The 22,922-nt window shown below is 45.1% G+C and overlaps 1 protein-coding gene across 3 annotated transcripts in view; it reads left to right on the top strand.

The window, feature by feature from the left end:
• CEP152 (centrosomal protein 152) overlaps positions 1-13,094 on the top strand; it is a 126,919-nt gene extending 113,825 nt beyond the window's left edge. For all 3 annotated transcript variants that reach the window (XM_029575131.1, XM_029575130.1, XM_029575129.1), the window contains 5 exons: positions 220-313; positions 396-499; positions 10,461-10,617; positions 10,802-10,902; positions 11,510-13,094. In XM_029575131.1, coding sequence (XP_029430991.1) covers positions 220-313; positions 396-499; positions 10,461-10,617; positions 10,802-10,902; positions 11,510-12,510 — 1,457 coding nt within the window. In that variant the 3' untranslated portion in view covers positions 12,511-13,094. The remainder of the gene's footprint in view (positions 1-219; positions 314-395; positions 500-10,460; positions 10,618-10,801; positions 10,903-11,509) is intronic.
• The last annotated feature ends 9,828 nt before the right edge of the window (positions 13,095-22,922 follow it).

Genomic DNA, 22,922 nt, shown 5'->3' with positions numbered 1-22,922 from the left:
CCCCTACCATCCCAGTTGGCACAGGGAGTAAAGGCTGGGTCTGGAACTCAAACCCAAATCTTTGCATGGCAGTGCACTGCCACTAAGCTGGCCCAATTTGAACTATGTTTCTGTATAACATGCTGCATTGCATATATTTCTTTATTTCTCTGACAATGTGCATGCTTTTGTCTTTTTAAAGATGTTCATTAACTTCCAACTTGAATTTTTGTTTTTCAGAAAATGAGGCAATTGTCGATTCTTTGAAGAGGAAAAACCTTGATTTGAAGAAGAAGCTAGAAGAACTGAGAATGCCTTGCAACAAAACACCTAGGTATCTCGGTGGCAGTTGTATAGTTCTACAGAATTCGGTATTTAGCCTTCTTTTGATAACTTATGCACTTTTATGCTTCTAGCTTGCAGTTAGATGAAGGCTATGGAAACTTTTGTTCGTTTTGTAATGGACAAGGCTTAGAAGAAATGCGTTCTCAGTATATTAGAGCTGTGGACAAAATTAGAGGTGAGTGTTCCTTCATAATATCAATCCGAGCTTTAGAATGTTGATTCTGAGTCTAAGAAATCTAATCCTGAGCACAAATACTGACTTACCTTAAATCTATATCTCTTAATTATAAAAGATGGGCTTAAATATTTTCCCTGAATTTTTTTTTTTAACTTTGAATTTAAAAGTTATCTAAGATAATGTTTACAAATGTTCCAACTATGCATAAAAATGTCTCTAGCAAGATATAGCAGTTACAAGAATGATTAGAATATGATAGGATAATATACATTCCAGAATGAGAACTGTTTTAAGTTTTTATAATTTTAATATTTTAATAGTTTTTTTTTAAATATGTCCTTTAGTATAAATTACATGCTGAATTTTATCATTTGTAATGGTTATTTTTTAATTATTAACTGCTTTGATTGTATGTTAGAAAGGCAGTATAAGAAGAGATCAGGCCAAGGAACCAGCAAAAGCACTTCCAGTAGCCAAATCAAATACATGTTCTGTATATTTAAAGGGGAAGGAGAAATGGCCATGCATGAAGGACCATGAAATAGCCTCATTTCCCACTTGCTGCATGGTGGCCTGTAATCTGATGATTTTTGTCTGGTCTGATTCAGTTTCTCTGAGCCTCATCAGATTTGAGGAAGCCATGGTTGTTTCGGTGATGGGTAGGCAGAGTTTAATAGCAATTTTAAATATGAGCTCAACATTATCAGAATGCAAGAAACTGGCAATGATGCTAATTTAAGGGTCTGAAAAACAAAAAAAAAGCTGTGATGTTTAGCTTACTTTCCGAAGGAAAAGAAGACTTATGAGATCTGTGTGTGTGTGTGTGTGTGTGTGTCCTATTTAATAACTTTTGTTTCCCTGTATGTACCCGGATCAGTCCAGACCGTGGGTTGAGCCTCCTGTCCAGCAGATGGAGACAGACCAAAACTGAAATGATATCCTATATCGGGACAGAGCCTACCCTGCAGCCCTTCAGTATTTGTCTGCAGCAGATGGATCAGCTCACCCTGCGGGCTCCTGATCTGGGCTAGTCAGCCTTTGTTTTCCTGTTTTTTTCTTTACTTTTCGGATCAAGCAATTAGTAACTTATTTCTAGTATTGTATCAATCTTAAAAAAAAAAAAAATAAATAAATATATATATATATATATATATATCTTTTAATTTGGCTTGTATTGGACTCTGCCTATTTTCTTTTTCACAGGAGACGCATCCTTCTCCTGGCTCTTGCCGGACTTAGGGGGGCTTGGCCCCTTGTGCATGGCATAGCCTAGATCAGAGACTGTGTCCTCTGTGCCAGGGGCTGAGGACCTGAATTTTGCAGAGTTTCCCCCTGATTTAAGCCCCGTGTTGCCTCGGGATGAGGTCCCTGACCCCCCCTCCCCCGCCCCCCCCCTCCGGCAAGGCTAGGACCCGTTTTTCTTCAGAATTTGTGCTCCTCCTGCACAAATCTTATTTGGCCAGCTTGCAGGAGGAGGAGGACTCTTCCCCAGGTCCCCTACCGGCAAAAATCCCACGACCGACTCCGCCGCCCGTTCTCCCGACCTTGGAGCCACAGGGGCCCGTTAGGGTGCGGGGGGTCCCAGGGATACCCCCCATTTCTGACCCTCTGGTGCCTCTGGTTTCTCCAGATCCGGATCGCACCACAGATTTGGCGGGGGTGCTCCCCCCCCCCCCGGAGGGGGATGACCCCCGGGTCCCTCCATAAGAACATGCCATACTGGGTCAGACCAAGGGTCCATCAAGCCCAGCATCCTGTTTCCAACAGTGGCCAATCCAGGCCATAAGAACCTGGCAAGTACCCAAAAACTAAGTCTATTCCATGTTACTGTTGCTAGTAATAGCAGTGGCTATTTTCTAAGTCAACTTAATTTAGCTGGTAATGGACCTCCTCCAAGAACTTATCCAATCCTTTTTTAAACACAGCTATACTAACTGCACTAACCACATGCTCTGGCAACAAATTCCAGAGTTTAATTGTGCGTTGAGTGAAAAAGAACTTTCTCCGATTAGTTTTAAATATGCCACGTGCTTCATGGAGTGCCCCCTAGTCTTTCTATTATCCGAAAGAGTAAATAACCGATTCATATCTACCCGTTCTAGACCTCCGCATGTTTCAGAAGGAGGAATTGGAACCCCTCATTCCCTTTGTCCTCCAGGAGCTGGGACTTGAGGGACCTCCTGCGGATACGCTGACGACTTCGCTGCCTGAAGATATGGACCCAGTCCTGGCGGGACTCAGGGCTCCGGCAAGTGCTTTTTCCTTCCATCCTATGCAGAAATTGTTGCTTCTCCGGGAATGGGAAGCTCCCGAAGCGGGACTGCGTGTCGGGAAGGCTATGGACAAGCTCTACCCCCTCCCGGAGGATTGCTTGGACATGCTGCGGATTCCCACGGTAGATTCTTCTGTCTCTGTGGTCACCAAACACACTACTATTCCAGTAGTGGGGGCCACGGCCCTAAAGGACGTACAAGATCGTAAACTCGAAGCCCATTTAAAACGCATCTTCAAGGTTCTAGCTTTGGGGGACCGGGCGACGATCTGCAGCAGTGTCATGCAGCGGGCAGGTCTTAGGTGGGTTCAACAACTGCTTGGCACCCAGGACCTCCCGTCTGCAGAGGCAGAGCAGGCTGAACAGTTGGAAGGCATCATCGCGTATGGGGCAGATGCGCTGTATGATCTCCTCCGTGTCCAGTATTCCGTGTCCAGTACTCCGTCTCGGCAGTATTCGCCAGAAGGCTCCTCTGGTTGCGCAATTGGTCAGCGGACCCATTTGCTCAGGCACGCTTGGGCACGTTGCCTTTCAAGGGCAAGTTGCTTTTTGGAGAGGACCTTGAGCAGCTTATTAACTCCTTGGGGGAAAACAAGGTTCATAAGCTGCCTGAGGATTGTCCGAAACAATCTAGGTCATTTATGCCCTCCTGTTCTCGTTTCCGGGGTCAACGGAGATATATGCCTCGTGGGCGTGGTAGCTCCTCTAGAGGTTATTCTTCCCGGTCTCAATCTTGGTCCCAGCCTTTTCGTGGGCGCAGGTCCTTCCGCGAGGGGGCTTCTCAGCGTGCCACCTCCAAGCCGTTTCACAATGAAATTCGGTCGACCAATTCCTCGGTCCCCTAGCTGGGGGGCAGTCGTCTCTCCCTGTTCTTCGAGGAGTGGATCAAAATCACGTCGGACCAGTGGGTGCTCAAGATTGTCCGAGATGGTTACGTCTTAAAATTTGCTCGAGATCTGCTGGACCTCTTCGTTGTCTCTCCTTGCAGCCGTCTCAAGCGAGAGGTGGTGGACCAAACGCTTTCTAGAGTCTGGGCGCCATTGTCCCAGTTCCACAGCAGGAACTCGGCGCCGGCCAGTATTCTATTTACTTCGTGGTACCCAAGAAGAACGATGCTTTTCGTCCGATCTTGGACCTCAAGAGGGTCAATCGGGCCCTCAAGATTCCACATTTTCGCATGGAGACCCTGAGAGCGGTCATCGCGGCAGTTCATCCCGGCGAGTTCCTTGCCTCTCTCGATCTGACAGAGGCCTTCTTCCACATTCCGATTCACCACGATTACCAGAAGTATCTTTTCTTCCACATCCTCAACCGGGATTTTCAGTTTTGGGCATTGCCCTTCAGCCTCACCACCGCACCACACACCTTCACCAAGGTCATGATGGTGGTGGCGGCTGCCCTCCGCCGAGAAGGAGTCCTAGTCCACCCCTATCTGGACGACTGGCTCGTGCGGGCCAAGTCTGGGAGTCACTGCCGACAGGCGGTAGATTGGGTTCTAGCTCTCCTCTCTTCCCTGGGATGGATAATTAATTTTCCCAAAAGCAATCTCCAGCCTTCCCAAGTGTTGGAACGTTTGGGGGCCCGCTTCAATACTCGGATCGGCAAGGTGTCCCTGCCTCGCACTCGAGCTCTCAAACTGATCGATCAGGTGTGGAACCTTCTCTTGCTCCCTCTCCCAACTGCGTGGGACTACCTCCAAGTTCTGGGCTCAATGGCCTCCACCATCGACCTAGTCCCCTGGGCATTTGCGCATATGTGTCCATTACAGAGAGCTTTGCTATCCCGTTGGCAGCGGTGTCGGAGCAGTTTCACACGGTTCTCCCGCTGTCGGTCTCTACCATCGCCGCCTTGCAGTGGTGGCTTTCGCTTCCTCATCTTCTCTGGGGAATGCCACTTCAGACTCCACAGTGGCTGGTAGTGACCACGGATGCCAGTCTCTCCGGCTGGGGAGCAGTCTGGCAGTCCCAGACCACACAGGGGATTTGGTCTCCGGTTCAGGCTCGGTGGCACATCAATCGGCTGAAGGCCTGGTGGTGTGTCTGGCGCTACAGGAGTTTCTACCCTTAATCCACGGTGAGGGTCCTATCCGACAACTCCACCATGGTTGCTTATATCAACCGCCAGGGGGGCACTCGCAGTTACCTGGTGGCTCTAAATGCAAGCTGTCTCTTTGCTTGGGCGGAGCGTCATCTGGATTGCCTGGCGGCCTCCCATATAGCAGGCAAGGAGAATGTACAGGCTGATTTCCTCAGTCGCCAGTCTCTCAATCCAGGAGAGTGGGAATTCTCGGACGATGCTATGGATCTGATCGTCGACAGGTGGGGTCCCCCTCACCTGGACCTCATGGCGACCTTGCGCAATGCAAGGCCAACAGGTTCTTCAGCCCCTGGAGGGAACACTGTTCGGAGGGCATGGATGCTCTAGCTCTCCCCTGGCCCGCAGATGTCCTTCTCTACGTGTTCCCTCCGTGGCCTCTGGTGGGAAAAGTTCTCCAAAGAATAGAACTCCACCAAGGGCCAGTGGTTCTGGTAGCACTCGAATGGCCTCGCAGACCTTGTCAACCTGGCAACGGACAGGCCTCTTCGGCTCGGCCATCTTCCTCGCCTGTTTGGCAGGAGCCCATATTTTTCAACCAGGCCGATTGCTTTTGTCTAGCGGCCTGGCTTTTGAACAGCGACGTCTGAGGCGTAAGGGCTATAAGGAGGAAGTTATCTCCACTCTTATGTGGGCTCGCAAGCAGTCCACTTTGCTGACTTATGTACGCATTTGGAAAGTTTTTGAGACAGTCTGTGCGGAATTGGATGTTTCGGTGCGCTCCGCTCCAATTTCGGTGATACTTTCTTTCCTCCAGAAGGGTCTTTCCTTCGGGTTTGTTGCGCGTACAAGTGTCCGCTCTCGGAGTCCTTCTCGATAGAGTCGACTGTCATCCCTTGGCGGCTCATCCGGACAAGATTCGGTTCTTGAAAGGCGTCAAGCATCTGAGGCCACCCATTCGCTCCACTTGCCCATCGTGGAGTCTTAATCTCGTTCTTTGGGCTCTCTGTACTGCTCCGTTCGAGCCCCTCCGTTGGGCTATGGTGAAAGATCTCACGCTCAAGGCGGTCTTTCTCGTCTCTATCTGTTCCGCTCGGCGAGTTTCGGAGATCCAAGAATTGTCCTGTCGAGAACCCTTTTTGCGGTTCTCCGATTCCGGAGTCTCTCTTAAGACGATGTCTTCTTTCTTGCCGAAGGTCATTTTCATCTTCCATGTCAACCAGTTGGTGGAGCTCCCAGCGATCTCTCCAGAAGAGGTTGCGGGGACTCCTGGGGGCGACCTTCGCTGACTTGATGTTAAAAGTGTTTTACTCCGCTACCTCCAGGTTACCAACGACTTTCGGGTATCGGATCATCTCTTTGTCCTCTGGAGTGGTCCAAATCGGGGCAAACCGGCCTCTAAGGCTACCATTGCTTGGTGGTTAAGAGGCGATTTCCTCGGCCTATCTTTGTCAATGTCTGGTGGTTCCTGAGGGCCTAAAGGCTCATTTGCTGCGTTCTCAAGCCACTTCCTGGGCGGAGAATCAATTGGTCTCTCCGCAAGAAATCTGCAGGGCCGCTACCTGGATGACCCGGCATACTTTTGCTCGTCACTACCGTCTGGATGTGCAAGCACCAGTCTTCGGTTCTTTTGGTAGGCAACTGCTTCGAGCGGGACTGTCTCCGTCCCACTCGGTTTAGGGAAGCTTTGGTACATCCCAAGGTCTGGACTGATCCAGGTACGTACAGGGAAAGGAAAATTAGTTCTTACCTGTTAATTTTCGTTCCTATAGTACCACGGATCAGTCCACTCGAAACTTCTTTTATTGCAGATTTTCAGAAGTCAGTACTGTATTCTTCTCCAGAACACCGGAAGTTTTACACAGGAAGCTTTGGTTTTTGGTGACCAAGTGTATGCAAGAGCGTTCCTTTCTACAGAGTTCCTTGAAAAGTTGTTGAGTTACTCAATTGAGTTTTATAGTTACTTGCTTGATCCTGTTATTGGTGTTTTTTTCTGCTTTGACAATGGTTATACTGAAGGGCTGCAGGGTAGGCTCTGTCCTGATATAGGATATCCTTTCAGTTTTGGTCTGTCTCCACCTGCTGGACAGGAGGCTCAACCCACTGTCTGGACTGATCCGTGGTACTACAGGAACGAAAATTAACAGGTAAGAACTAATTTTCCTGTTTGTTCTATGCCAAAGAGGCCATGGGGATTCTGAAAGGGATGGGGTTTTCTTTGGATCCACACACATGTGGACCATGGATGTATGCAATGCCCAGAAAGTAGGCACCTTTAGTTTTGGCTGTAACTTCTTGTATTTTCAATTAATGATCAGGATTTTGCAGTAAGAAATATAAATCCACTTAAGGAACTGGCAGCACCTTCAAAAAGGTGAAACATTGAAAATGGCTTATGTTTATTTAAATTGTTATTCAGTACTACTTAGATCTGTCTCCCTTCTATTTTAAGGAAAAGGCATACCTTCCTGTTCGTACCCCAGATCAGTCCAGACAAGTGGGTTTATACTTCCCTACCAGCAGATGGAGGCAAAGAACAAAACTTTGAGGCACTGCTACATAATCGAGACCTGCAGTCCCTCAGTATTTCTCTGTCTCCAGCAGATGGTAGAGATGCAAACCTGCAGTCTGGACTTAGGGGGAAAAAACCCAAATAAGGAGATTCGGCTCCCTGAGGTGTTAGGTGCTTTCAAGGGCCATCCCTCGGGTGGAGCAGGGCAAGTGGGGGGTTGGTGACACCTGTCTTGACTCGGCCCTTCTTGTTAGGGGGGTTGATATGCAGGGGTCCTGTTTCCCTCACCCCCTCTGGGCCTTTACTCCCTCTGTGTCCTTGGCACCCTCAGCGATCAGCCTCCAGAAATAGGGAAGTATTTCTATTCCTTTGTCTTTGGTTTCTGTCTGGGAAGTACAGCACTAGCAGCTGAGAGCAGGGCCGAGGTAGCGGATAAGTTTCTATTTTCCTGCGGGGCGGCAGGCAGGAGGGAGCAAGCCAAATCGCAGTAGCTGGTCGGGGCTGGGTGTTGTTTTTTCAGCACCGGACAAGGTTGAGGAGTGCTTGTGTCAGCAGGGGCTATTTTTAAGCCCGACTACGTGTGAAGGCCCGACCGTGGCAGCACGCTAACTCTCGCGCAGCGTGGCAAGTTTTGTTGTGGTTGCGGTTTGAAGCAGGCTTGACTCAATTTGGCCTTGTTTTGCCATGAATGTGCCTCAGGGGCCGGGACCTCCACGGGACCCCTGGGGGTTGGCAAAAGCACAATGATGGCTGGGCCAGCTCTGGAGAGCCTGGGGGGGGGGGGGGGGGGGGTCGGAGGAGCTGGTGGCCATTTTGTCAGCTGGGAGTCAGGCTGCTATTTCAGAACCTCTGGACTCCCCTCCCATGCTGTTTCCTGCTGAACAGGACCCTGCTGGTGGCAGGGGAAGGGGAGTGGTTCAGGGATTCGCTGGTCAGGAGTCTTCCTCCTCAGATCCGGAGGAGATTTCCACGGATTTTGTGCTTCTCCTCCATAAGGCTTATTTAGCCAGGGAGGGTTTAGGGTCCAAGAGACCCTTACCCAGGAAGTCCCGGGTGGCCAAGAATACTAGGGATCGGAGGCCTGTGGAGACAGGAGGGATCCTGTGCTTGTTGGGACTCAGAAGGACCGCAGTGGAAGAGGATTCGTCAGAGGGGTCGGATGATCCTGATCAGATGCAGGAGGGTCTGGTGGATCCAGCAAAGACCCTGTTGGTGCCTTGGGGGATCTGATGCAGGGTCTGGACCAGGATCCAATACAGGATCTGGATGCGGTACCAATCACAGAAGGTGGTCCATTTGTTCTGGAGGGAGGAACTGGGGCCACGCATCGAGCTTCATCTGGGCAGGGTGATTCTGGTGGCTCCCGAGTGGCCACACCAACCGTGGTTTGCAGACCTTCTGCGTCTAGCGGTGCATGGTCCTGCTCGCTTGGCCCATCCCTCAGGATTGCTGCATCAGGGGCCTGTATTTTAAGACCGGGAGGATCGCTTCTGTCTAGAAGCTTGGTTTTTGAGAGGTAACGACTCTGGTTGAAGGGATGTTCAGAGCCTGCGATTGCGGCTTTGCTTCAGGCAAGGAGACCTTCCACGTTAATGGCTTTATCCAAGTGTGGAGGGTGTTTGAATCTTGGTGTTTTCAGAACAGAGGACAACCTTTGAAGGTAGATATTTTGCAGATCCTGGACTTTTTGCAGAACGGTTTGGCTAAGGTTTGGCGTATAATTCCCTTCTGGTCCAGGTAGCAGCATTGGGTTCCCTTCAAGATAGGATTCAGTGAAGACCATTGGCGTCTCTTCTGGATGTGGTTCATTTCCTAAAGGGCACAAAGCATCTGTATCCTCCTGTTCGGAAGATCTGTCCAGCATGGAATCTGAATCTGGTTTTTCGGGTGCCATGTGGTCCTTCCTTTGAACTAATGAGGAGGGTGTCGTTAAAGGATTTAACCCTGAAGGCTGTTTTCCCGGTGGCTTATTTGTTTGGCTAAGGGAATATCTGAGCTGCAAGCATTGTAGTGTAGGGACCCTTTCCTGTGTTTTTTGGAGGAAGGGGTTTCTTTATGGATGGTTCCTTCCTTTTTGCCTAAGGTGGTGTCCTCCTTTCACCTTAACCAGGTTGTCGAGCTACCAGCCTTTCCGAATTTGGTAGCCAATTCTCTGATGGCAAGGGAGCTTCACTTATTGGATGTGTTCTGAATTCATTTGCAATATCTTAAGGTGACGAATGCTTTTTGGAGATCTGATCATCTGTTTGTCCTGTTCAGTGGAGCAAAGAAGGGAAATAGTGCTTCTAAGGGCACTATTGCACGATGGTTGAAGGAGACGATGGCTTCGGCTTACATCTATAAGGGCCGATCGGTGCCAGAGGTGTTGAGAGTGCATTCCACTAGGGCACAAGCAACCTCTTGGGCAGAATGTCAGCTACTTTCTCCACAAGGTTTTGTCGAGTGGTGATGTGGTCTTCTCTTCACGCTTTTACCAGACATTACCGATTGGATGTGCGTAAGCCAGATGAGGCGACTTTTGGGGAAAGTGTGTTGCGTGTGGGTCTTTTGGGTTCCTGCCCAGAATAGAGGCCCTTTCAGCCTGGGGATAAGACAGAGGCTGGAAGGATTCAACGGAGGAGGATGAGAAAGGGGAAAACAAGGACATGCTGTGTGCAATGTGTGTGCCACAAAGAATGGGCCCCTGCATGCTGCCCATTAATTGCCACACTCTGGAACGCATGCTGTAGGTAAGAAGAAGAGGCATACAGGTGACTTGTTGCTGTGAGGTGCTGAAAGCAGAACCCAGATGCTAGTCTGAGTCTGAGCATCAAGCAGTGATGACCTTTCTGTGACACACCTAATAGGGTTTAAAAGCACAGCAGGATGCCATGGTACACTGGTTGGGAAACACTGCTATAAAATGTGAGGTACATACTGCTACCTAAAGGACAGATGATGTATATAAAGTGATGAAGGCATTTTAAAAGAGGAAAAAGGAAAATTCTTTAGTAGAAATCTGATCCCCCTCTCCTCCAAATTTTCTGAATGTTACTTTAAAAAGAAAATAGCCCTCTGTTGTATGTGTTGCTTTAGGCTGCTATAACTGAATCAAGTAGTTCATCCGTACTGATGTGGTTTATTTGTACGTGATAATGCAGGAGATATGCTCCGTTACATCCATGAGAGTAAGAAAAGAGCTGCAGAAATGTTAAAAGCTGAGGTACTAAGAGAGCGTCAAGAGACTGCACGGAAAATGCGCAAATACTATTTGGTTTGCCTTCAGCAACTCCTGAAAGATGATGGGAGTCTTGATGGGTGAGTTACAAGTTAAATAAGCATGAAATTGCAGAAGGGCAAATGTGTAGCTTGTTAGGCTTGCAGTACCTACTAGACTTTTAAAAACAGCTGCTGAGAGAGAAGCTGGCAATGTTATGAAGAATAGGCGAAACCTGGCAGAAATGCTAATTTTGCAACTATATTGTTTTGGAATTTTCAACAGTGCTGAAAAAAGAATTATGAATGCTGCCAGCAAACTTGTCACCATGGCCAAAGTGTTAGAAAGTCCTATTTGTCACAGACCCCAGGGCAAAAACAAACCAGGTATGTTGAAAGTAAAAAGTTTACTTGATTCCTCTTACAGTTTTATTTTGAATGACTAGGAAGGCAAAGGGATATTTGTTTAAGCTTAAAGTAGAAATATTTCTCTCTTCAATTTCAACTTACCTCTTTCTTGACTGTTTCTCCTTCTCTTATTCCTAGTTATCTTTTGTTGCAGACAATTTGTGTATAATTTTCCATGTTTTAGGATATTTGTTAATTAAGGCATAATCTACATGCACTAAATACATACTGTAACTGAATGTAACCCGCTTTGAAGTGTCTGAAAGGCAGAATATAAATCAAATATTTTCTTCCCCTGATTTCTTTAGACTTCTCCATCCTTCTGCCTGCCCTCTAAAACTCTTCAGAATCATGCATTATGGGTTTTAACATCCTAAATGAATTTAGAAAGAATCCATGATTGGTATAGCAAGGCTAGAGGGCAGCAGAGTCAAACAAAAAAATATGTCTAATGGCTAAAAAATTACATACTTTAAGTTTATAAAAAATTTTATGTGAAAGTACACAGCTTGCAAAGATGTGGTCACATTTTAGAAAAAGTCTGCTCAGATTTGATCATTAATGTTTCTACCTTTTTCCTTCCTAGAACAGCCACCTGTAGAAGAATCAGAAAAACGAAATATATCACAGACTCATGCAAGCCATATGGATAGCAGATCAGATGATAAATGTGTTGTCACAAAAGTCAGCAGCCAGAAAAGTATACCTTGCAATTTAAGTCTAAAGTTGAATGAGACAGGAAGGTTTGTTCCTTGTGAAGAAGTACCATTCTGTATTGGGAAAAAGAGTACTTCAGAAAAGTGTACGTATTTTCTAAAAGAAGTAATACCTGGTTCTCATGATGAAGATGATGAAGAAAAAGCTGCCAGCGTGGTGAAGAACACTCAAAACCAGCAAACAAGCACCAATGATACTACTACCATTCACAATTCCTTACCTCATAGGACCCAAGGGATGTTGAAGCCCACGCATGCTGGCAGGCCACCTGAAGCAGAACTGGCTCCTGGAGCATTTTGCAATGAGCGTGAGCAAGCTGATTTAGAAGAATTAAATTGCAACCAACCAAAAAGATACCAGAGGGTCACGTCTGCAAAGGGCTTGAGGTTTGATGTTCAGGAAATGCCAGTGAAAGACCAAGCTGGCTCAGACACCTGGCGTTTATGCGGGAGGGCAAAACTGGATAGCAGTGCTGTGCCTCTCTTAAACCCAGTGCAGAGCGAAAACACGCAAGCTCAGTCTTTGATTCTTCCAGGCCACTACTCAGCAACCATCCTGCGTTCAGAGGCAAGGGAAAGTGGTGATGCCGGTGGTAGGGAACTTGTTAATCAGAACGACCCAGTGCAGGCTGGAAAGAGAAAAATCAATCACAGCAATAAAGAACGTGTAAGTAAAATTGTAGGATTGAATCTTCCGCAGAATACCGATGATATAATTTCAGAAGTGACGAAAAGTAGTCACCCCGTTCAGTATCCTGATGCAGGAAAAATCTACAAAGAGCATCTAAAGAAATTAGCACTGGATGCCATCTCTGCCCAGCAGGACAGTGGAATTGATAGCCCGTACCCTGGCTTTCCTTTAAATTTATAAAGTTGAATATTGTCTGTATAGTGGCTTTAAAGAAATACAGAATCGTAGCTTTTGACATTTGAAAAAAGGAATTTATAATGGTTCTTTAGCGGACGAAAATCACAATAGTCTAATGATGCCAGCTGTGGCAGGAATCACAAGCTGAAATGCTTTTCTCTGTGCAGACCCTGAATGTGGAAAATTGTGATTTGTTACCAATAGTATGGACAGGTATGACTTAATGTAGACAGCAGTATGGATTGTTTAATTTATTTATTTTACAAGGTCACCTTTATCACCAGAGGTCCATATTTATAAAAATAATGATACAGTGTGGGATCATCTTCCCAAATTTTCAATACACTTGTGTGAACAAAAATAATTACTTGAAATGTTTAGCTAGGTATTTGTTGTCTGGAGCAGGCTGTCATGGTGGGTTGGTGTGAGTGTGTATATCTGTGTATGTATGTGTTTTATATATGAGTTCCTTTTTAAATTTGAATTTGTATTTTTTATTAAGAAAATCTATTTTTATACCATATGAAATTAGTTTGATGTGCAATGTTTTTTAAATTAAGATATTAAAATAAAAAGTTTGTTTAGTACTGGTGTTTAAATGTTCATTTCTGTAGATTATTTATATCATGACCAAAAGAAACCCAGGCAGACTGATGTATTTATTACATAGGTACACAAAGTGGGGGGCTTCTACTGGCAAAATGCATTTGAACCATCCACAGTAGGTCAGTGTCTGCTGAATCCGAGAGTTAAAATGCATCCAGTAAACTATTCAAACATGGTTTTGCTAATGATCTAAAATGCTCCATACTCCCCTTCTATTCTGTTAGCTTTCCAGACACCAGCTAAGAATTTGGCATTTACCTTTTATAGTGTACACTGATACTAAATACATGATCTTCCTTCTAGTGTCATTATTTTTAAGTCAATTGATTATGCAAACCACATTACATTGTAATCTTGGATTAGTTGGAGCATCCTTCAATTCTGTGGTCTGACTGACTGCCAGCTCCACCTTTTTTTTTTTTTTTTCCATGGCAAACAATTTTTTCCATATAATAAGATTTTTTAATAAAACTCCAGGAGATGTGGTTGTGATGAGAGAATCTTTGCTGGAGTCTCTTATTATCTTGTTATACTCACTTCCCCTATGGTAGGGAATAATTTAAATGTAGGTTAAAGCCTTGAGAGCCTTAAGGGGCAAGTTGATGACAAAAAATGAGGCTCATACAGCAGTTGGTTGTTTTGTGGCAGTGAATAATCATTACCACAAAATACATGGTATTCCAATTATGCTAGTAAAATGGGTACTGTAAGGCATCCTAGCATTTTTCTCCAAAGATCTTAACTTAAAAGCAAGCAGGGTGTTTCTGTACTCCAGGTCCCTGGGAGAATTACTGGGTGAATTGGCAAAGTATCCAAAGAAGTGATATAATGAAGCTAATTCAGCAGGGAAGATTAAATAGTATGCTGTTTTTGAAATGTATATTATGAATTTAGTAAGTAGTGTTTATATTTTAAACGCTGAGTAACTCCAGAGCCTTTGGGGAAGGGAGTCTACTGAATGTCTGCTGAGCAGGGTTATTTTCACTTGCATTGGAAGCAAGTAACAGTTTGACTGCCTGTCCTATGGGAATACGCACAGCAACATGTACATACTGACAGCTGAATGTAATTAGACTGGAGAGTATTCTTCAAAATGGTTTGCTGACAGTTTATATGGTACTCATGCAGAGCAAAAGGCAAAACTGTCATAAAAATATAGCACAGAATTGATTGCTTATAGCTACCTTCTTTATGGAGGCAAGGAGAAGGCATGTGGCCTTGCAGCTTCATCTTGTTCAATTGTCCCTGCTGGGGACCATGGCACCAGGAGCCTTCCTTTGCAGTTACCTGGGTTTTTCTCTTACTTTTAAATTCTCCTCCCCCCTCCCTTTTTCTGTCCCACCCATCACAGCAACAATTCTTTGTCAGAGGTATGACCACAGTTCCCGCTGTTACCTGATGCAAGTGCGCCCGTGAGTCAACCAGTAGGCGTCGCTTGTAGCACAGTGCCTGCTCCTTTCTCTGCTTGGGGCTGTGAACCCTGCCTCCATAGCGTCCCCAGTCCAGGTCTCCTGAATTGACATTGCTGCAGGCTGCTACTGAGGCACTGGGCCAACCCAGGTGCTGCTTTTCACGTTCATTCCTTCTTACGAACAACAAGTGTCCATTACTACAAATGCTTTTCTATCTGAAAAGCTACATACAAGCTGTTTGAGAACGCGTTTTCTGTTCTTGTTAACCATGGTGCGTTCTCAGAGCTGCAAACATTCTCTAACCTTTTGAGAACTGAAATGTTCATCATTGGATGTTCCTTCCAACTAAAAAAAATGTAATATTTTTCATGTGTAAAACTAATAATCTTGATTTAATTTGCCTAGTTCTAATAAGTCCTTTGTTCATTAGGGGGATGTGGAAGATGGGGAGCATGCAAGTTCTTCTGTTAATACTGTATAGCTTAAAATTCATCTGTTTATAAAAAAAAAAAAAAAGCTAGATCCTTTGCTCGTGTTCCTGGCTTCTTTAGTCCGTGCTACTTGCTGTGTTCTGACCTTCCACTGGACCATACAGCAGTCCTTGGAGCACAGATACCTTGATAGTACCAGTGCTCGGCAGAGGACTCTGTATTGCTGCCAAGAAGTGAAAACAGTTCCTGGAACCAGTGAACAAAACCCTGAGAGGAAAATCATTTTGACTTTTCACTGGCAACGTGCTCTCTGCTTACTTATAAGTACTTCTGCATAGCCTCCAATGGTACTTTTCTGTCAATGGGAAATAAATTGTAGAGGATACAGCCTACATGCACAGATCATGTGCTTGGCATCGTTTTTAACATGTTCTAATTCTAGTGACATTTTCTTGGTTTGTAGGAAGAAAATGGAGCTTTGATCAAATACTCTTACATGAAGATCTGATATTAATGGGAAGAACTGAGTGTTAATCAGCTTTTACAAATATAATTTTGGAATAAGTTTTAAATGAACGGTGTATTGCTCATTTTCTGTTGCTTTACTCTTTGGTCTTAATATGCATGTTCCATTGCAATAGTTTTATAGAGATAAAGCAGCAGTGTAGGTTAACTTACATTTTCCAACTACCAAAAATATATTTTTGATGTGTTAACTAATGTTAATACTTATTTTTACTTCCAAATAGAGTATTCATCCATCATCTGTAAATTCATTTCAGAGACCTTGTTAAGCAACTATAGTAACAGTAAATGACAGCAGGTAAAGACCAAAATGGTTCATCCAGTCTGCCCAGCAAGGTGTTTAGGGTTGTGACTGCTGCTCCGTGCAGGTTACCGCCATGCCTTCTGTTTAGGGTTGTGACTGCCGCTCCGTGCAGGTTACCTCCATGCCTTCTGATTAGGGTTGTGACTGCCGCTCCGTGCAGGTTACCTCCATGCCTTCTGTTTAGGGTTGTGACTGCCGCTCCGTGCAGGTTACCTCCATGCCTCCTGTTTAGGGTTGTGACTGCCGCTCCGTGCAGGTTACCTCCATGCCTTCTGTTTAGGGTTGTGACTGCCGCTCCGTGCAGGTTACCTCCATGCCTCCTGTTTAGGGTTGTGACTGCCGCTCCGTGCAGGTTACCTCCATGCCTTCTGTTTAGGGTTGTGACTGCCGCACCGTGCAGGTTACCCCATGCCTTCTGTTTAGGGTTGCAACTGCTGCTCCTTGCAGGTTACCCCATGCCTTCTGTTTTCATTCCAGTCTCTCTCTCTTTTTTTTTTAATAGAGCATCAATGCATTGTTCTTGGGGCTTCAAGTAGTATAATTTAAGTTCTGAAATTTAACAATTAAATGTTTTGGTGTTAATTCTTCTGTTTTCCTTCCATGCTAGTTATTTTCTAATTTAATGATAAGTTCCCTAACAGCTCAAGAGGAGCCTTGATGTCCAATGAATTGTTTCAAGGAATACCATGTTAATGAGATTTAAATTGGCTGACGTAAAAGGATCAATTCTAGGCACAATTATGTATTTATTCATTTTAAGGTATACTGAGCTTGTACTTGGCACTCTATATATATGGCAACAACTTTATTTCTGTCCATTAGAAATCTGATTAATTCTTTAAGAACACATTGTTATACTGAAATATCAATATGTTTTCTATTTAGAGTTTGGATATGAGAGCTTTGGTTTTTTCCCTTATCCTGTAGTGAATTTTCACATGCTAATATTTGATATTTATATGGATTCTATTGTCACCATTGTTCACTGGTAAATCCATACATATTAAAAAAAAAAAAAAAAAAAGAAATGTGAAGAGTTCACATAAAACATTACTGAGAAGTTTAATTTGTGACTATCGTTATATAAGGTTGCAGTTTTTCAAACCATTCTTACTTTTTGCAGCTATACTTGTCATGCCTAAAAGCTGTAGTTTTTTAAATAATTGGTACAGCTTGTTAAAAGCGAAGTGCTGTACTGTCACATAGGAGTGAATGGCTACAAGCTAATAACTCCATGGCTGTTTTTATGGGTATTTGTGCATTCGGAGAAACAATGCTTTGATCTGACAGCTTTTTCCCTAGAAGTAAATTTACTACCATGGGTAAGGTGTTTGGTTTTTTTTTTTTTTGTGTTACAGCCATGAATATTTCATAACTACAAGAAAGAGAATCAACAGTTTTGTGTTAAAGTATAATTATAATTTCCTTTTGCACATAACTTAACATTGATTAGAATACAATCTGCATATACATTTAATTTAGAATTTGATTCTTTTTTTCTCTTAGGACAGTCCGGGTGGTAGTTCTCACATATGGGTGACATCATCGAATGGAGCCCAGCACAGAAAACGTCTGTCAAAGTTTCTGGAACTTTGACTGCATACTGAGCACGTCCAGCTTGCCCTATACCACGCCTCCACGCGGGGTCCTTTGTTAGTCTCCCTTTTTTCCGCGGAGCTTTCGCCTTGCAGTGGAGTGAGCTCCTGGTATTTCCTTAAGAAATTGCCTTTGGAAACTTTTTCACTGTCCTTTTCAGGTTTTCTTGTGATTTCATCGAACGCGGGTCCCTCTCGATTCCCCAGTCAGGTTAGGGCATGCTGGGCATGCTCAGTCGAAGTTCCAGAAACTTTGACACATGTTTTCTGTGCTGGGCTCCATCCATTGATGTCATCCATGTGTAAGAACTAACATCCTGCTGTCCTAGGAGAGCATCTGTTACAGGTAAGCAACTCTGCTTTCTCCCCTTCTGTATATTTATGACTGTTTTGCTTCTGTCTTCTTGGGCAATCAATGCTAAATCCAATGAAAATTTGTAGGCCAGCAGAACTGTTAAATAGCGCACATATCCTTGGATCATGCTCCATATTTTAATGGTTGCCCATCTGTAAACATATATCAAGGGCTCTCTCTAGGAACAAATTTAGCTGAAATTTGGTAGAAGAGTCTCTTCCTGAGGTGTTGACACCCCTGTCAAAAAGTCAGATCCATCTAGGGGAAGACCCCTGATGACGTTCTTAAGAGGGCGGGTCCATCCAAAATTTGGCAGGGGTAAGAAAGGCAGAACCCACAAAGACTTGGATATATGCTTTCCTTGTGTTCAACTTGTTTCATATTGCATCCCATTGGGAACTTGGAAGGGTGCCCTGGCACTCATATGCTGGGACATTGCCACTTTTGTCTTTGCTTTAATTCAGCCCCAAGTTCTCTCGTGTATAGGATAGTCTCTGATTACCTAATAAGTTTAAATGAATAGGGCAGCCCTGGACCTAGAACACATTAAACCAAATAGTCTGCCAAGGCCAGAATATTGTGTAACTGTCTGAATTTTGAATAATTCACAATTTTCCAAAAATTCCAGCCATAACTTGTTCCCAGACTCTCTTTGGCTGGTATCTAACATCCCCCCCCCCCCCCCCCCCCCCCAAGGACTGATTTCCTTTTGTTCTTAGTCATTTGAGGCAAAGTGCTATTTTGTAAGAACAAAATATTATAATATTTTCTAGAAAGCTTTTTTATTTAAAAAAAAAATGCAATTTTGCTGAAATATGTAACCTATGGGGGGGCAGGGAAACAACCTTTTGGAGAAACTTGAATAAAAACATTTCTATGCCTTTCATTCTGCTTAAACGTTTTGTGTACAGAATCTTAACAGAAGGTGCATATGTTTCAGAGGTAACCTAGTCAGATCAATGGGTCTCTCTTATCTTTCAGTTTACTTGAAGCAAAGCTTGAGGCAAGAAATATTAGTGAAAGAATCATGATTTCTTTCCCAGTAGATCAATGTCTACAGGCTAAAGGTTGTTTGTGTTTGGCTAGCGTAGCATATGTTCTTATCTAAATTATAGCGTTGATTGATTTGGTAATACGTTTCTATCTTGACTGATAAGTGCCATTACTGTAAACAGATATTTTCTATTCTGATTTTGTATTATCAAAAAAAAAAAAAATACAGAGAATCCTCAAGCTGAGACTTAATCTGTTTGGGTACTCATTATGTGTTAATGATGGGGAGAGGCACTGAACCCTTCTTATAATTTGGAATTTGTTCATGTGTTGGTGTACAAAGCAATACAGTATAATGCCAGTTAGCTTGAAGGAATCAGGAGGTGATGCATTCTAATGGTACACAGAAATATGTGTGGAAAAACTGCATGTCATTAGAGTTGAGGTTGATTGTCATCCATGATTGACTTATCTATGGGTCCAAAGATAGCTAATGAGGATTGACAGATTTTGTTGCAATTTTGACACCTATTCTTGAATAAGATGTGTAGCCTGGGATTGTTCAGTCTACAAAATACTGGTTTCTTAGCATACGGACAGGTGGATCCAAAACCAATGGGTGTTATGTACCCCTACCAGCAGATGGAGACCGAGCAAAGCTGACATCACGGTATATATACCCCTACACTGACATCAGCTCACCAGTATTCTCTGTCTGTAGCAGATGATGGATGTGCATTTCCCTACTGGGGATTGCTTAAAAGTTTTCAAAGGAGAAAAGGAGATTTATTACACCCTGCTCTCCTGTGATGATACATTATGGTCCCTCCCTCAGCTGAGAATTCCTGAGGTGATATCTTTGGATTCCTCCCTCAGATGAGTGCCTTGGTCAGGTAGCTATTTTTTTCAGCCGGCGTGGACTTAGCTGTAAAAAAAAAAAAAAATACGGCTGAAAGGCAAGCGGGTGCAGGAAGCCAAATGCGCCAGTGAAAGTCCTTGCTCTCCTGCCGCAGCCGGAGACTGATCATGTATTCAGCTGGGATGGGCTAATTATAAAAAAAAAAAAAGAGAAGGAGGGGAGTTTCTGTACCAATTCCTTCCCCTCCGGTTGCCGTGCTTAGCGCCCCAATCCAACATTCGTTCCTTCTTCTGGGGGAGCTTAGGGGGACATGGACAGCCTGGCGGGTTGAGAAGCCTTTTAGCAAGGCCCTGCTCTCAGGCTTTTCTTGTTCGCCGCATGGTAGGCCACGGCGGCGTTTCGCGTGTTTTTCCTATGCATAAGGCTGCCCTCTTCAGTTCTGTCGCTCGTGCTTGTATGTCCAGTTATGCATCCAGTTTGTGCGCCTAACTGGACGCTCAGTTGAGCGCATAGGGGCATCTGTCTGGGCATGCGTACGTGTGCTTATTTACGTGCACAATCTGAGCGGCCTCGTGGGAGCTCAGTTTTTGGATGCCTAAATTTTGGGCACCTAGTTTTTTGCAGCACGAGTACAGCTGGTCGCACTCTTCTCAGATGCCTGTTAAAGCTGGCGCCTACAGCAAAGAAGACTAAGCACCTTGCCCTCTCTGGGGCTTGTTATATTCGGGCATCCGATGCCTGGTGTTCCCTCTAACTTGTGTCAGAGCTGTTTGGAGGCTCAGGGGGAATTGCCTTTGTCTGATTTTACTAAGCCCGGTTCTTCCCAGCCTGATGTGGGAATGGGAAAGGAGCTGCCAGAGGGGGTCACCTGACTTTGGAGCTCCCCTAACTGGTTCGTCAGCAGGGGAAAGTGGTTCAGTAGGCACAGGACGGATGCCCTCTGGTTGTGGCATGGATCACTCTGCCTTTTCTTGAGTAGAAGTTTTTCAAGGACTGCAGTCGTTTCTTTAGGTGCAGTCCTCTGCCCAGCCAATCTTACCAGGTCAGAGTCTCAGGCAGTGAAGTCCTACACGCCTGGTGCTGTGGGTAAACAGAGTACACCTAGATCAGCTGTGGGTCTTCCCGAAAGGGATCCAGATGGCACAGATGATGAAGCCAATCCTTACTCCCTGGAGGATGGGGAAATTCCTCTGGGATTGGAGCCGTATAGGACTATGTTGCAGTTCTTTCATAGCGATGAGTTACCAGCTCTGATTTCCCAGACATTGAAGTGGCTTACGTCAATTGGCAGGGAGGAATCAAGAGCCAGCAAGTGTTGCAGGAAATAGCCCAACTTATGGAATGTCACTTGCTTAATGGTTTAGGGGTAAAATTTTTCCTTTATGCTGATGACATTCAATTCTTAGTCCCCATTGAGAATTCTGTACAGCATACTCTCGAGATTATTAAAGTTTATATAAGTGCTATAAAAAAAAACTGCTGCAACATTTACGGCTAATTTTAAACATGGATAAGACGGAAATAATGTTATTTGAGTGAAAATGCTGTCATAGAACATTGCCAGTGTTATGGTTTTGAGGTGTTTGAGTGGATTCTTGGGTACTGTGGAGATGACCACGCCCATGGGGAGGAGCCCTGTGAGGAACCACAGTACTAGGCTAGACTCGAGACACGCTAACACAGAGTTTTGTCTTTTATTATACAGCTGAGGTATACCACCAGAGGTGGCAGTAGTGAGGTGATCCAGAGATAGGAATCCAGGGACCCTCGGCAGAGGGGACCTGTCTCACAGAGATGGTATAGAGAGATCTGGATGCAGGTTCCCAGTGCAGCAGGGCTGTAGATGAGACCGACTGAGAATGTTAGATTACTCACTAAGATGGTAGCTGTATAGGTGGAGATCCCAGCAGGCAGAAGTAGTTGAATACAGGCACCGAGTCAGGGAGAGCAGGCCCTCGAGCGAGTACCTGATCCCAGATAGGCACCTGGGATCAGGTACTCGCTCCTCTAACCTGGGTACCCCCCTGAGGAGCAGGTACCCAGGTTAGAGAAATACCCCAAAGGGCAGAGAGAGCTTCCAGTGGCAGCAAGGAAGCGGCAGAGTAGCTCAGACCGGAGGCTTTCCATCCATTCACGATCCTTGCTAGTTCGATTAGCTAGCAAACAAGGGCAGGCTAAATACCCGGATGGCGTGACGTCACTTGAAGGGGACGCCCCCAAGGTTCCCGCCATGACTTGGATAAAGACGTGGGTGGCATGCGCGCGTGCACCCTAGGAGACCCTTAGGAGAAACATGGCGTGAGGCTTTGCCATTGCCGTTCCAGGGACGCTGGAGAGAGCAGCTTGCAGACGCGGCGATAGCCATCTTCCCAAGACTAGTGGGGAGAGCAGAGAGAAAGGTGAGGCACAAAGGTCGAAGCCGACTGAGACCAATGGAGAGCACTGGATGGCCCGTGCCATTTTTAAAGATGGCGCCGGCCATCCAGTGCTCCCTCCATGTGACAGGGACCGGCCAATGGCACGGATACCCTGACCCATGGTAAGGGCAAAGGGCCATCGGCGCCATTTTAATTAGTGGCAGCCGACGGCCCGAGAGAGAGAGATCGCTCCCGGGACCCCCACTGGACCACCAGGTACCTGTGAAAAGTTTTTTGGGGGGTTGGGAGGGTGGGGGAAGCTAAGGGATTAGTTTTAAAGGGTCGGGGTGAGTTTAGGGGTTATTTTTGTGTGCCGTTTTTCCCACCCTCCCCCAAAACGATAAGAGAACCCCACGAACAATATCGTGGGGTTTTCCTATCTGTTTCGGGGAGCCCCCGATTTCTGACTATTTTGAAAATATCGTACGATATTTTCAATCGTCAGAAATACGATTCACATCCCTATTATGCAATATGGTAGTCCAAGTACTTTTCACTGGCATCTGTGCCACCAAACCCTTAATGACTACAGCTATGTTTCTGAAATACTGTAATTCTGAAGTGTTGAAATCCTCTTGAGCTTTGAGTGGCTATACAAATCCAAATTTATAATGCAATTACAAGGTTTAACACAAACATTTTTAAAACACACATTCCTTATACTTTGAGAATCATTGAAGACCATGAACATCATTTGGTAATAACCTGATGGCATAAATCTGCATCTGATGGAAATCCAACTGCTGACTCTTATTAGCAGAATGTAATGTGAAAATGAGAAATAGATACAGAAACAAAAAAGGTTCCACCCAGAACTGAAGGAGCCTACTTTATGGGACACACGTGTGTCCACGATCAGCATATATGGTAGATTTGAAAACCCATGTGCCCCATGTGCCTCAGTCTGAGACCTCGTCC

This window comes from Rhinatrema bivittatum, chromosome 13 (assembly GCF_901001135.1).
Source record: "Rhinatrema bivittatum chromosome 13, aRhiBiv1.1, whole genome shotgun sequence".
NCBI classification, from domain to species: Eukaryota; Metazoa; Chordata; class Amphibia; order Gymnophiona; family Rhinatrematidae; genus Rhinatrema; species Rhinatrema bivittatum.
The sequence above is the reverse complement of the archived record's forward strand: the minus strand, read 5'-3'. Positions and strand labels throughout refer to the sequence as shown.